At 42.4% G+C, this 14,087-nt stretch overlaps 1 protein-coding gene across 10 annotated transcripts in view; it reads left to right on the top strand.

Annotated features, from left to right (window-relative positions):
* The window catches only part of CPLANE1 (ciliogenesis and planar polarity effector complex subunit 1), a 146,415-nt gene extending 133,510 nt beyond the window's left edge, over positions 1-12,905 (top strand). For 6 of the 10 annotated variants that reach the window (XM_087867919.1, XM_087867924.1, XM_087867920.1 and 3 more), the window contains 6 exons: positions 444-611; positions 1,366-1,478; positions 4,730-4,819; positions 6,728-6,841; positions 7,628-7,803; positions 8,205-12,905. In XM_087867919.1, the coding sequence (XP_087724045.1) occupies positions 444-611; positions 1,366-1,478; positions 4,730-4,819; positions 6,728-6,841; positions 7,628-7,803; positions 8,205-8,372 (829 nt within the window). In that variant the 3' untranslated portion in view covers positions 8,373-12,905. Of the gene's footprint in view, positions 1-443; positions 612-1,365; positions 1,479-4,729; positions 4,820-6,727; positions 6,842-7,627; positions 7,804-8,204 lie in introns of those variants that run through there. The other 4 variants (XM_087867921.1, XM_087867923.1, XR_015726876.1 and 1 more) reach the window with 3 other exon arrangements.
* Positions 12,906-14,087: the final 1,182 nt, after the last annotated feature.

A 14,087-nucleotide genomic window follows, 5' to 3' on the forward strand; every position in this document is an offset into this window, starting at 1 on the left:
CTGTACCCCCAGCATCCTCTCCAGTTTGCGCACCTGAGGCGTCGACAATGCCTGAGAAACTCTAGTCTTCACAGTAGCCCCGTTTTGTCCATAAACAGAAAATTATGGGTGATAACTGCAAGGCAAATAGACTCCACTAGACTTTTTAGGAATTTGCTTTCAAATATCGTTTATTTCATTGAATTTTCATGACTTTTATTTCTGCTATTGCCCACCCTCTCCCAATCCAGATATGTATGTGCATTTTGAAAACACTCAAAAAGCCATAACTACAGGTGCCTTTACTAATTTCCACCTAATGGTTTTCAGAAATCTGAAATATGAATTTGCATTTGAAAAGCATTGAAAAAAACAAATGCTAGGTGATCTTTAAACATTATGTTCCCTCTAGAAATATGAACTGAAAATGACTCTTTTATTAAATGCTGTTTTATTCTTTGAAGATTGCTACTCTCTGACCACTATAGTCGGCGGATCTCACAAGCATACAGTCTGATGAATGAACTGTTATCTGAATCAGTACAATTACCAACAACTGCACAGAAAGTCTTGCCTAACAAACCCAGAACTGCTCAGATTTCCCGAGAGCAACACTCTCTTTCTCCAAGAAGGTAAGACAAAGTTTGGCATGTCATTTGGCAAGATTATGTCAGGCATGATAAGAAGAATTTAGTGCTCTCATCACCCAGGTTCAGTGTATTTGCATCTACCCTGCTCAGAAATATGAAAATCAAGTAAAGAAAAACATGGTCCCATAGCTATGAGGTCTTTATAAGTTTATACAATCACCAAGGAAAAAGACAAAAATGTCATTATATTTCTAAGATATGACAAAGCACTTCGGCATACCTACTACAATTTTGATATCTGTTCAATTCTGTTTCCTCCTTTTCTATAATCTGCCTCCTCACTGTTCTCCCTGTTTCTCCACTTGGCTCCACGCTTGCAGAAACAGTCCCCACCAGCTTATCACTTCTTCTCCACTGTCTCTTCCCAACACAAACCCACATGTAATCAGATCACTTGTGTGTGTATAATTTGTGGTCTACTCAAAATACCAGAGACTCCCTTGAATCTTTTCTAAAATAAAGCAGGGTATTAAATACATAAGCAACTGCCAAATACATAGACAATTTGAAATGGACAGATAACCAAAAACAATTTCTTTAAAAAAAAAATGAAGTTTAAGGTGTGAGACACGAAGACTAATTTTTGAGAATTGTTATAACATGAAATCACTGAAGTACAGAATAAGCAATGTCAAGTGAATGTATTAATCTGAGCTAGAATTTGGGCCTTTTGCAATATAGTTCATTACTGATACGAGAGTCTAAGAATATAATAATTATGTAATTTCTACTTTAGAGAGAATCAATATGGTCACAATATTCCAATAAATCAACCTGGAAAATTCAGATATATATCCAGACCAAGTTACATCCGAAAGGGGAAAGCTCAAGGGCCTCCTTGGCCATGTGGTAAGACACTAAGCTTTTTTTTTAAGTTTAAATTTTGTATAATTTGGACCTCCTCGTCTCCGGAGTTGGTTGTCATTAGTAAAATGAAATCTTAGTGAAAAGCAGTTCTCATTTCAGCAGAATGCAAGTTGCAGGATTGATAAAGACTTACCTGCGCTGGGATTTTGTCTGTTCTATCGCTTTGAAATAGGAAGACCCCAGAAATCTTCTTAAACGAATGGCCTTTTTATAATAGAGTTTGAACAGTCAATATTTAGGTAAGACTTCTTTGGGAATCTGTTTCTTTTGCACGTCTGCCTAAAGAGGTAGGCATTTTTACAAATCAAGTTCTTATAGATGTTAGGATGTCAGACAGACACCAGGACATCACAGAAGAGGAGTACTAAGAGGCTCATATTGAACTATCATGTTGTTACCTTTCGAACATCCTTTTCCACATTTGAAGATATAATATCTGTTATTTATTGCTAGCCTTCCTTTAATTTTGCCATATTTGGGTTTTGATTACCAAAGTAAAATATTCTTATTTTGTGAAATGATTACACATTAAAAAATGTGTAATCATAGGGGTGCCTAGGTGGATCAGTCAGTTGAGTGGCTTTTTTTTTTAAGATTTAAAAAATTTATTTGAGAGAGAGAGAGCACTGAGGGAGAGTGAGAAGGAGAAGCAGACTCCCTGCTGAGCAGGGAGCCTGACGTGGGGCTTGATCCCAGGACCCTGGGATCATGACCTGAGCCATAGGCAGATGCCTAATGGACTGAGCCACCCAGGTGCATTTTCGGCTCAGGTCATGATCTCAGAGTCATGAGATGGAGCCTCATGTCAGGCTCCACACTCAGTGTGGTGTCTGCTTGGGGTTCTCCCTCTCTCTCTGCTCCTCCCCCTGCTCGCACTCTCTCTCTCTCAAAATAAAAAATCTTAAAAAAATGTATAATCGTAGTTAATATGTAGTATAAACACACACAGCTTTTAGCTGTGTAGTAAACTAATATGCCAGGTTCTGTTTAAGCTCTTTAATTACAACCCTGTGAGACATGTGCTATTATGTTCCCATTTTACAGATGAGAAAACCCAGGCAGAAAAAGTTGAAATAACTGCCTGAGATCAGACAGCTAGGAAGTAGCAGAGCTGGGATTTGAACCCAGTCTGGGTCTGGAGCCTACACACTTAGAACCTATGCTTCATTATGCTGCCTCAATTTACAAAATGGAAATTTCCATAAATTCCAGTCCTCTAAATAAAACTTAATTAGCTTTTGCTCTTGATTAACAAATTACAATAAGACAATAGTGCTCTTTTTAAACTAAAATTTCAAAATAGTAACCATGTTTTCTTTGTTTATTTTATACCTGATACATTTGCTAAAGGTAAATAAAAGAAATGCCAAAAATTAGCAAGGATTTTAAACTTTAAACTTTCTTAATATCAGATGGAAAAGTCTTGGATTCTATGGAAATGTGCCTTTGTCTTGGATCTGTCCAGTGTCAGGCCTGGACAGTTACGTCGCACTCACCTGGGCTGAGGCCTCGGCCCTTCTTTGGTCAGCTCCCCCGCCCTTGCTGGACTGTCCTGGAAGAGGTGCTCCTGCACACTGGGACCCCCACCCCACGCAGACCAGTCCAGAGCTTGTTCCCTGCCTTTGAGGCACGCTCCCCTTCTCCCTTCTTAGCCTTCTTTCCCCATCTCTTCGGCCGGCTTGCTCTCCAGCCACGGGCTGTGCTGGGTGGCTCTTTCCTCAAAAGTCTCCCTTCCTTGAATGCCTCACCTCTGTGTCTGCCCTCCCTCATCTTAATTCTTCAGTTCTTCCAAACCGAGGTCATGAATTTTAAATGGGGGCTAATACTTAACTTGCCTGGTGGTTCCGGTGGTTGTGAGTATCCACAACAACTGCCTCAGCTGCCATGGTTACCGTTTCTTTATTGTCGTCTGCCCCCGCCCCCATCATGCTGCAGCAGGTCTCATGTAGTCACTTGTCAACTTCTGTCCCATGCTAGACGAAATCTTGTGAAGGTAGCAACACTGTCTCCTTTATCTTGTACTACCACTCACACTGGACAAATGAGATTATTGAATACTTGGATAAATGAAAAAAATGGCTGTTTAGCTTTTCTGCCTAAAAATAGCTATTTATAAACTACTGTTCAGGAATATTAGTGGGTGGATATTGTTGTATTTATACTATGTCAGAGAAGACCACGTGTAGCTTGCCGTCATCCCAGCTAACCTGTCCCTTAGCTTCCCCAGAAGAGGAAAAAAGGCAACTGGAGGGGCTGGTGAACATGCTGGCTTCTATCCAGGTTGCACCCAGAACTCAACCTTTCCCCTGGCTACATTCCGAGGCTTTCGATCCCCCAGTGTTGTGCGGCAGTGGGAGAAATGCAGGCATGATGGATCCCAGGCCCTCCCCTAGTCAGCGACACAGATCCCCGGGCCCCACATGAGGCAGTTCAGTCAGTGCACAGGTGGGGAAGTGAGGACTCATCAAGATTTTTAAGTTCACTGCAGCTCATTTGTAAAAGAAGGGGTTTTTCTGAAGATACTTGAGTCTGACTATATGTTGTTATCTGTCTAGTGTGCTGTTTCTGGCAAATATCTCCAGCCCTGATTGTAAGCTGTTATACTTAGAGATCTTCCTGCTTTTTTTTTCTTTTTTGCTTGTTTTATGTTTAGTTCTATCAAAAACAATATAAGGGCTATATGATAAGTAACTGAGAGGCATCAAAAGCATAAAAAAATTTCCAGCCTTTGGAATCATCCCGGCCTACATTCATATCTCAGCTCTGCTGCTCGCTTGGTGTCTCAAATATGTTATTAAAACCTACCTCGTAGGGGTACTGAAGGTAATAAGTAAAACATTTTGCATAACAGAAATAATAAACAGTGGTTATTAATCCTGGAATTTAAGAAACCTTAGTTAATCATTGTTTTGATAAAATCTAACTTGGCATTCTGTCAAGGTGTTCACTGCTAATAGGCTTATGCGGCTGCCTTTTCCGGTTGCCAGAGAGGTTGTCAAGGCGCATTTGCCAGTTTGAGAGAGGACCGTGGTCATGCTATGAGATACCAAGTTTCAAAGGAGAGTTTTCCCTTCCTTCATCTGCACTTTTGTTTTGCTTTCTTGGTTTAAATCAATCACATGTATTGGGCCCCATCTTAATCAGAAGTTTCTGTCCTTAAAGAATGTACAGTATGGTATGTGAAACATCATGGCAGCATACAGAAGGTTAAAGAAGTTGGCCTGTTTTTCTAGGAACTGCTACTTCTGCCAGACAGAGTAAAGGTGGGGGAGCCAAAGCGGCAGTGAGAAAGGCTGTGCCGTCTCCAGTTACCTTCCAAAAAGGTAAGGGAGGAATAGAGAATAAAGTTCAACTTAAATTTTTAAAAATTGTAAGACACACTTAGACATTTCAAATACAGATTTCAGAATGAAGGCTCTGGCTGTGTGGTACAGCGGTTTAGTGAACAGGCTGCAGAGTTCGCTGTCTTTGGAATCCTATTTCACCATTTACTCTTTAGCTTTGGGCAAATTCCTAACCCATCTGTGTAAACCTCAGCTTTCTCACCTGCAAAATCCGGATTATTAGAGTGAGAACATATATTACGGGCTTAGCAGAGTATTGAACGTAAAAACAAATATTCAGAGGGGGCCGCTGTCACAGAGTCATGTCGCACACAGACCTGTAAATCTGGGGATTCTAAATCAGCTGTGCTCCGATCTTCTAGAGAGGGAACTGATCATGATCTTAATTCCTAAGAATGAAGATCAAGTCCGGCCCACCCCTCACCCCATGTTACTCTTCACCATTTAAAAGTCCGTTCACATTATTCTCCTGTGAGCTCTCCGTAACGGCCCTGGTGGATAGACAGGGCAACTGTTATCCCTGTCTTACAGCCGAAGCCAGGGAGGCTTAGGGAAGTGACGCCTGATGCCAAGCATTGTATTAACACTGTGCGTGATCTCACTTAATCCTCACATTAACTGAGTGAGCTCTATGGCATTATCCTGATTTATAGAAATAACTACATTTGGTAGGGACCACAATGCAAACACTGATTATATGTAGTATAAAAATGATGAGAAACGTGAATGAATCTATTCCTGCCCCTCGGCCTCTCTCCAGTGCTGCCGTCTTCCAGTTCACTGCCTCTCTCTTCAGCTGCATCTGCTCTTTCACCTGCCAAGTTTTACTGTTGATGGCTGTATTTCCTAGAAATTCTCTTTGGTTCTTTTTCCACAGTTTTCCCCACTGAATGCCTTAAGCCTCAAAGCTGTAATTACTAGGGTCAGTTTGAGTGCTAGAAGCATTTCCTGTGTTTTTTTTTTTTTTTTAAAGATTTTATTTATTTATTCGACAGAGATAGAGACAGCCAGCGAGAGAGGGAACACACGCAGGGGGAGTGGGAGAGGAAGAAGCACGCTTCCAGCGGAGGAGCCTGATGTGGGGCTCGATCCCATAACGCCGGGATCACGCCCTGAGCCGAAGGCAGACGCTTAACCACTGTGCCACCCAGGCGCCCCCGTTTCCTGTGCTTCTAATTGTATAATCCCAGACTTTGTTTTTCTTTCAAAGTCTCCCATTTTAATCTTTTGTAAAATGTTTTCTAGTTTGGAGTACCCAAAAGCTAGTTTATTCTTTTCTAAACAAATATCTAGCAATGTTAGTTTAACAGATAAAATACCCCAAAATATAATGTTGCCCCTAAAAATAGCTGAAATTATATGGACGCTGATACTATATTTATGAAAACCCAGAGATCCGGGGTTTTGTGAAGTGAATTATGATCTGGCATGAGGCCTTGCCCATAGGAAGGCAAACAGCAGTATTTCTTTCATTGTTCAGGGGTAGTCCTGTGACAGGAGGAGGTGGAGTATGACTCCAAGTGTCTAGCTCGGCTGCGTGTCTCGAGTATGGCCCAAGATCAGACACCGGTAGGGCAAGAGGAGGTACAGGGGACGGATTCAGTTTTGCTGTTCAGTTTCAGATTCCTCAGGCTAGACTCCACAGACATTGTTTGGCAGTATGTTTCATAAAGAAACTGGGTGGCGGTGGTCAATGTCCTACAGAGAGTGCTTCCCCGAGGTAAGCTGGTTCGCTTGCCAGCCTAGTTTCCATGGTGGGGTTTCTTCTTGACGGATCTGTTTTACCTTAGAATACGTCCACTGTCCACACTGGGGCACAGACACCCAAACTTGAAAAGCTTTGCACATGCTCAGTTTCACAGCATTGTTTCCATATTGTATTTTAAGATTGGCTATCCCGAACCAACCCTAGAGAAATGCACTCGGATCTGAAGAGAAGGAAATTACAAAGCCATCCCTGCAGAAATCCAGGTGAGAGACAGCCAGTGACAGCCTCTCAAGGTACGTAGAGTCCCCATAGGTAAAGCTTTATCCTAAAGTGCAGGACCGTTAACCTTAATTTCTTAATTTTTGGTGATGATTTTGTCGTTCTTTTTAGATGGCAATAATTATGTTCATTTGAGGAGTATCGAAGTCTAGTTACCAAATTAACTGTAGCAGAAGTGAGGGTGGGATTAGTTGGTGGTTCCAGCCTTTGCTGATCTTTCACGGCCTGATCTCTCGGAGCAGCTCCCTCAGCACCCCGTCTCCATGTGTTTCCGTCTACTTTGGAGAGACGACCTACCTTCGTGGTTATCATACTGCTTAACCACTTGGTGGTCTCTCTATTAACCTTCAGTCTCAGGTGGTTCTGTTTTACTGGCTGTTTTCTTTTTTGCCACAGTGTTTGCTCTCCCAACTTTGCAGTTGGAACTTCTCCACAGGTCCGTTATATCTGTGGCCTCTCCTCCCCGGACTCTCTTGTCCTAGAGGCTACTGTTATTTTTAAAATGAAGAGATGGCCAGAATTCAATTTCTTTCTATCACACTGACAGGGCAGAAATTGTTAAAACCATATCCAGACCTTGTGATTCAATTATTAGGTAAGGGGTGCCTGGCTGGCTCAATTGGCAGGGGGTTGTGAGTTCGAGCCCCATGTCGAGTGCAGAGATTTCTTAAAAATAGATCATAAAAAAAAAAACTTTAGGTAAAACGTGACTGCCTTGGATTTGATGATAAAAGTCAGAATGAATAAATGAACTCATAAATGAATCAGTCCCACGTACCTTTGTCCTTTTCCCTTGGAAGGTTCCTGTGCTCCATGTCGTCTGCAGTGTACAAAAAATCACATTAGTGCTGAGCTTTCACCTCGATCAAAGCAGGTGTGTATAGAGTACGAGAGAGAGGAGACCATGGTGAGTCCCTGGATGGTACCTTCACACATCCGAACAATCCTTCACGAGAGCCACAGTTCCCTCCTCCAGGTGAGCGTTGTTCCAGATGTCAGTCGGCCTAGTGATTTCTCTGTGTTCTCCAGTCGTTGCTTACTGCTTTCTGTGGGATGTGGAGATCCTGTAAGATTGAAGTAGTGATTCAGAGCATCTATACTCTTTGAGCGTTTTCCTTGAATTTGTATTTTCCTTTCAACTAAAGACTAACAAGAAAGTAAGAGCAGACGATTGTACTACGAGCATAAACATCCATCGTGTCCGAGGACGTTCGGCCCATCGTCCACCCGCATGTGCTGGGCGGTCACCGCCCTGCTCTGCTTCACCAGTTGGTGGATGAGCAACTCTAGAATCTTTGGAAAGCTCAGTTCATGTTCCATTTATTTTTTTCTCAGGCCCAGACCACCACTTACTTACTGCCTTTCTTAATTTGGTAGGACCTGTCAGCTGCCGAAGAAGAGCTAGAGCCTCCTTTCCGTGGCCCGGACAGTGTGTCTGAGAGCACTGGCAGCATCCTCAGCAAGCTGGACTGGAATGCCATTGAAGACATGGTGGCCGGTGTAGAGGACAAGAGCCTATCTGTCCACTGGGCCTTGGACCTGTAAGACCCGAGCATCATTCTGTTGCCAAGCAAAGGCCGGCACCTCAGTGACAGTAGTTCTGAAAGATGTGTGTGTTTAAGAGAGAGAAGCAGCGAAGGAAGCAATGTGAATATACCACCTGCAGCCATATTATTACCCAGATTAGCCTTTTCAAGAGGGAAAATAAACACTTCTCAATAATTATGCCTTCATGGGTAAAGGGTTACCTATAGATCTGTTATATGCTTTTGCATTTGACTTATCTTTAGACAGTTTTTTGAATGATGAAAAGTACCTTTCAAGTCAAGTTTACATAACATTTGTTACTTTCAATAAAAATCTCTTTTGTCTCCTCCTTTACTACCCCCTGAGTTTTGAGAAACAACCTTATATGGATAAAAGAATCTTTCATTGAGGAGAAGAAGAAAGTCAATCTCACTCTGAGATTCGATACTGAACTCCATTTTAGAGCACAGCCTAAAGTTCACCGGGCAGGCCTGGCTCCGGAGTGAAAAGAAACCAGCCACCTTCCAGTAATGCTGGACTTGCAAATAAGCCAGACCTGTCCTGTGCCCTGCAGCCCGCAAAGCCTCAGAGAAAGAAACAGTGAAGATGCTTTGAGCGGGAAATAGGATTCCTGACTTTGGAAGGCTCGTCTTAACTTTGTAAAGACCATGGTGTGGAGACCTGGGCAATTTCTGGTGTTGCCCCCAAATAATAGTAGAAGAAGAAACTAAAAACCTTCACTCGTTTGTCAATTTTTGGTATAGTATGAAAGAATACTGTTGTCTAAAAAAGCTATTAAATATGCTTCCTCTTCCAACGACATACCTGTGTGGGGCCGGGTTGTTTTCCTGTCCTTCAGCCAGAACAACATCCCACAGCAGGCTGAGCGCAGAAGCACGTATGAGAATTCCACATCTTCCATAAAGCCAAACATTCAAGAGATTTGTAAAACTATAAAACAGTGCCACTCTTCTAAGTTTTGTTTTGGAAAATACTTTTGTAAATATGTGTTATAAACAGTGAATGGGAGGTACATGGGTGGCTCAGTTGGTAAAGTGTCCGACTCTTGGTTTCGGCTCAGGTCATGAGATTGAGCCCCATGTTGGGCTCTGCAGCTGGGCACGGAGTCTGCTTAAGATTCTCGCTCTCCCTCGGCCCCTCCCCTGCTTGCGAGCGTGTGCGCACACTCTCTAAAAAATAAAACACCGAGTGGGTCACTGTAATTAAAAATATTTAAACAATTTCCTCAGCTTTAATTTCTAACATGATATTTACAGACATACCCACACAAACAAAAGCTCTTTAGGACCCTAAATAATTTTTGTGAGCATAGGGTTTGAGGACTGCTTTGGAGCTAACAATGTGAACCCTTTACTTACCAACTAGACATTATTACACAGCACTTCAGAAATAAAGGGGTTTTACAATAGTATAATCCCTTTTACCTGCCTGCTTCTGTTCTGATTTAAACATTCAGTTGTCTTTTAAGGCAAATATTTCTAGTGCTTTTTCATTTCTTCCTGTAGATCCAAATTTCTATCTAGTATTTCCCTTCAGCCTGAAGATCATTAACTTTTCTTATAGTACAGATCTTCTGGCAATTCTCTCAGGTTTCATTGACTGAACGATAGATTTTACCCTCATTATTGAAGGGCATTTTTTTTTTTTTGTAGCCCTTATTCTAGGGCAAGATCTTTACTTCTAAGATGGGCCTCTCTGGTGTCTAGATTGGATGCCTGGAGTATTACTGAGGTGCTAGCAAGGTCTCCCCACTCTAGCTGGGCAGGGCCTCCCTCATCCCCAGCAGGGCTCCACCTCTGGTATGTCTGTTGGCCTCAGCCTTGTAATAAGTACTTTCTGGTACACCTCCAGTACTCTCGTACTAGTACGAGCAGCTCAACCCTGTCCACACACAGGCTTCTGGAGACCCTCTCTGTGCAGCTCCCTTCTCTCTGTTGCCCTGCCCTGCAGATTCCAGCCACCAATGACCCTGAACTCTGCTCTCTGCCTCTTCAGCTTAGTAGGACCACAGTGGTGTGCTGGGACTCTAGCTCATTATGTTGGAGTCATCAGAATAATATCCTTAAGCAGACAGCGAGGCATTCACGAGACGTACCTCATGAGTTTCCCTTCTCTCCAGGATCACTGTTTTGTGCTGCATGTTGTCCAATGTCTGACAGCTTGCTGGTTGAGACAGGCAGACTAGTCCTGTAGCAGTTACTCTGTCGTAGCTGGAAGTGGAAGTCTTCTCTTGGGGGAACATCCATATAGTAAACCTGAAAATGAGGAAGGAACAAGGGCAGAGAGTATCAGCAGAGGAGAGATAATCCTACGTAGTCTCAACCCCTAGCTTGAGTGTGTCCTCAGTGTTCAAAAAACTGCAATATGATGATTTTGCTTAGTGTTATCTGAACACAGAGGAATCACCCAAATGAGTGGTTTAGCTCCTTCTAAGGAAGGGTCTAGACTTCATGCCCTCCATACATGGACTAAAAGGAAGCAGTTTCCATATACAGATTTTAAACAGCATGCTTGGGAAATACTTCGAGTTATCAAACGTGTTCCCCCATTTCTCAAAACTGAATCTTACTTTGCTTACATGTTTATTAGAAAAGGTTACACAGCATTTAGCATGATGTATCACTAAACTAAAGTACTGTGGCTGCGCTTGGAATCCACCAGCAAAGGAAACTCAAACAAAGCTTCTGCCAAGAAGCTATATAGTGGACCTGGATTTAAAACACTGACTTGGGGCGCCTGGGGGCTCAGTCGGTTAGGCATCTGCCTTTGGCTCAGGTCATGATCCCAGGGTCCTGGGACTGAGCCCTGAGTCAGGCTCCCTGCTCAGCCGGGAGTCTGCTTTTCCCTCTCCCTCCGCTTCTCCCCCTGCGTGTGCTCTTTCTCTCTCAAATAATCTTTAAAAAATAAAAAAATAAAACACTTCAGATTTCCATGCTTTCTCACTTCCACACCCACTGTTTCCAGCGAGAGTCCATACTCAATAAATGGATGGACTAATGACAAGCCATTATCGCTTATACAATTTTCCATTTGTCAGGAATTCAACTAACAATTATTAGGTACCATGCTTTGTATCTTGCTTAGCTTTTCTCTAATAAATCAAACCTTGGACCTTGCTGAGGAAATACAAAAAGGAAAATGTACTTGATAATTGCTCAGGAGTCGCACCGAGTAGCCCTCCAGAACTCCACTTTCTTTTAAGCATTGTCTATATCCTGACCATTCGTGTTCATCTGGACTATGGCCCTATGCCATTAAGGAGACCCTTGAGGAAACTAATGCTTTTATTTCCATACAAATATTGAATCTGGGTAATAAGTGAGAGGAAAAAAAATCCTTGTTAGGAGAAAAACCCCCAATCCTTGTTAGGTAAAGTTGGTTTGTAAGTTGGGAATGAATCGCCTAACCTTTCCTATGTGTGTGGGACGGGGGCCAAGATCTGGGACAGAAGTTGCCTGGCTGAAGGGAATTTCTCTACAGGATTTAAAAAACAACGGTCCCAGGCAGGAGTCCAGCTTTCTAGCTGATCACCTTAGAGCAGAGGTTAGCAAATCTGGTCTGCCCTCTGCTCCTGGAAATAAATGTGTTTGTTTCTTAAGCAGGCCCACAGAGGATCCCAATGTGGGGCTTGAACTCACGACCTGAGATCAAGACCTGAGCTGAGTTCGAGTTTGACATTTAACAGACTGAGCCACCCAGGTGCCCTGAAATAGTTTTACTGAAACACAATCTGCCCATCTATGTACATGTTATCCACACTGTTTCTGCCTCAGTGGCAGAAAATAGTTGCTACATAGACTACATGATTTGTAAAGACTAAAATACTTGTTTTCTGGCCTTTTACAGAAAAAGTTCTACCAGATGAAATCCACCTGTACACTCAGAACTTCAATAAACTTTTTAGTACTTTGCTCTAAAACCTGAATGGACACTTAGGTATCACCAGACACATGGCGAAAGCCATCATCATGAAAGGGAGAATAAAGTTAAATAGGCAAAATAGTAGAATGGATTATGTAGGAAATGTGGCTTATTTATTTTTTGTAATCTCTACACCCAATGTGGGGCTTTATAGACTAAGACAGGCACCCCTCAAAGAAATGTTTTTTAAAAACAAATCAGAAAACTCCGTGACAGAGGAAACCCTATTCTTACATTTCCGTGAAGTTATTTCTGTTAATAAAGAGGATGTTTATTTCTGGTGAATCTCAAGAGTTCCACATCGATGCCCATGTTTAAAATGAGTGCAGTCCATGAGTTACAAGCCACGGGAAGGGCCACCGGGCCGGCTCCGTTGGTGGAGTGTGTGACTCTTGATCTTGGGGTTGTGAGTTTAAGCCTCACTTTGGGGGTAGAGATTACTTAAAAAAATAAAACCTTAAAAAAACCCAAAACCGAGTATATTTGTGGGACACCTGGCTGCCTCATTCAGGAAAGCATGAGACTACTGATCTCGGGATCGTGAGTTTGAGACCCATGTTGGGTGCAGAGATTACTAAGAACAAATAAACTTAAAAAAAAAAAAAAAAACCCAAACAGGCGTACTCATGACTTCATTCTCTCTGTCCCTGTTCCTGGTGCTTTTGAGTGGTGGGCAGCAATGTCTCCTTCAGTCGGCTGAGCAGATTAAGTACTTACCTTACAACATACCCCACGCAGACGGATTTCAAGGTCTAGATTTGGGGCAGATGGTAGCAAGCCTGGTTGTGGTTGCAGGTCCCGGCTACGATATGTTCTCTCCTCTGGCTCTACTGACAATAAAGCTGTTAATTTTACCTACATCTTTCAGTGTCCAGTTTATAATTCTAATCAGAACCTGAAAGAGTGAGGAAGGTGATTTATCAGCCTCCCTAAATCTGAACATATGATGCCCACTGGCCATGACTTGAGCTCAGGTCTCCAAATGCCAAGTGAGAAATCTACTTTTCAATCTGACAGATATAAGGAGATATTGCATTCATAAAATAAGAACAAGTTACTGTACGAGAGGAACAGTCCGAGAACAAGAAGAAACTCTTTGAAATTTAAAATCCAGCTGAAATAAAAACTGTCATGGAAGAGTTCAAAGATGAAGTTAAAAACTCTCAAAGACAGAGCCAAAAGACTGCCCCCTCTCCCCCACAGGCAAAAAAGTGAGAAGGGGCACCTGGATGGCGCAGTCGGTGAGGCAACCAACTCTTGATGTCCTCCTGGGTCATGATCTCGGGGTTGTGAGATGGAGCTCCACATCGGGTTCTGGGGGAGTCTGAGATTTTCTCTCTCCCTCTGCCCCATCCCCTGCTCTCTCAAATAAAATCTTAAAAACAACAACAAAAACTGAGAAGATCAGTCCAGGAAGATTACCTAACAAAAACCACAGAGAGACAAAAGACACTAAAGGGGCGCGGGGCGCCTGGCTGGCTCAATCTGTAGAATGTGACTCTTGATCTCAGAGTCATAGGTTCAAGCCCCACATTGGGCATCCAGCCTGCTTAAAAAAAACAAAACAAAACACAAAAAACATAAACTAAAGGGGAAGAAATTATAAAAATTCTCCATAGCTAAGGACACAGATTAAATGATTAAAAGTCTGTATGTATCCTGCAAAATGAATTTTAAAGAGATCCATTAAGGGACATCATAGTGAAATTTTAAAATATGGGAAATACATAAAATATCCCAAAAGCTTCTGAAGAGGGACAACACAAGTTGTATACGAAGGAACAATAGTCA

This window comes from Ursus americanus, chromosome 15 (assembly GCF_024610735.1).
Source record: "Ursus americanus isolate L20-20 chromosome 15, mUrsAme1.1.p, whole genome shotgun sequence".
In the NCBI taxonomy this organism is placed as follows: domain Eukaryota; kingdom Metazoa; phylum Chordata; class Mammalia; order Carnivora; family Ursidae; genus Ursus; species Ursus americanus.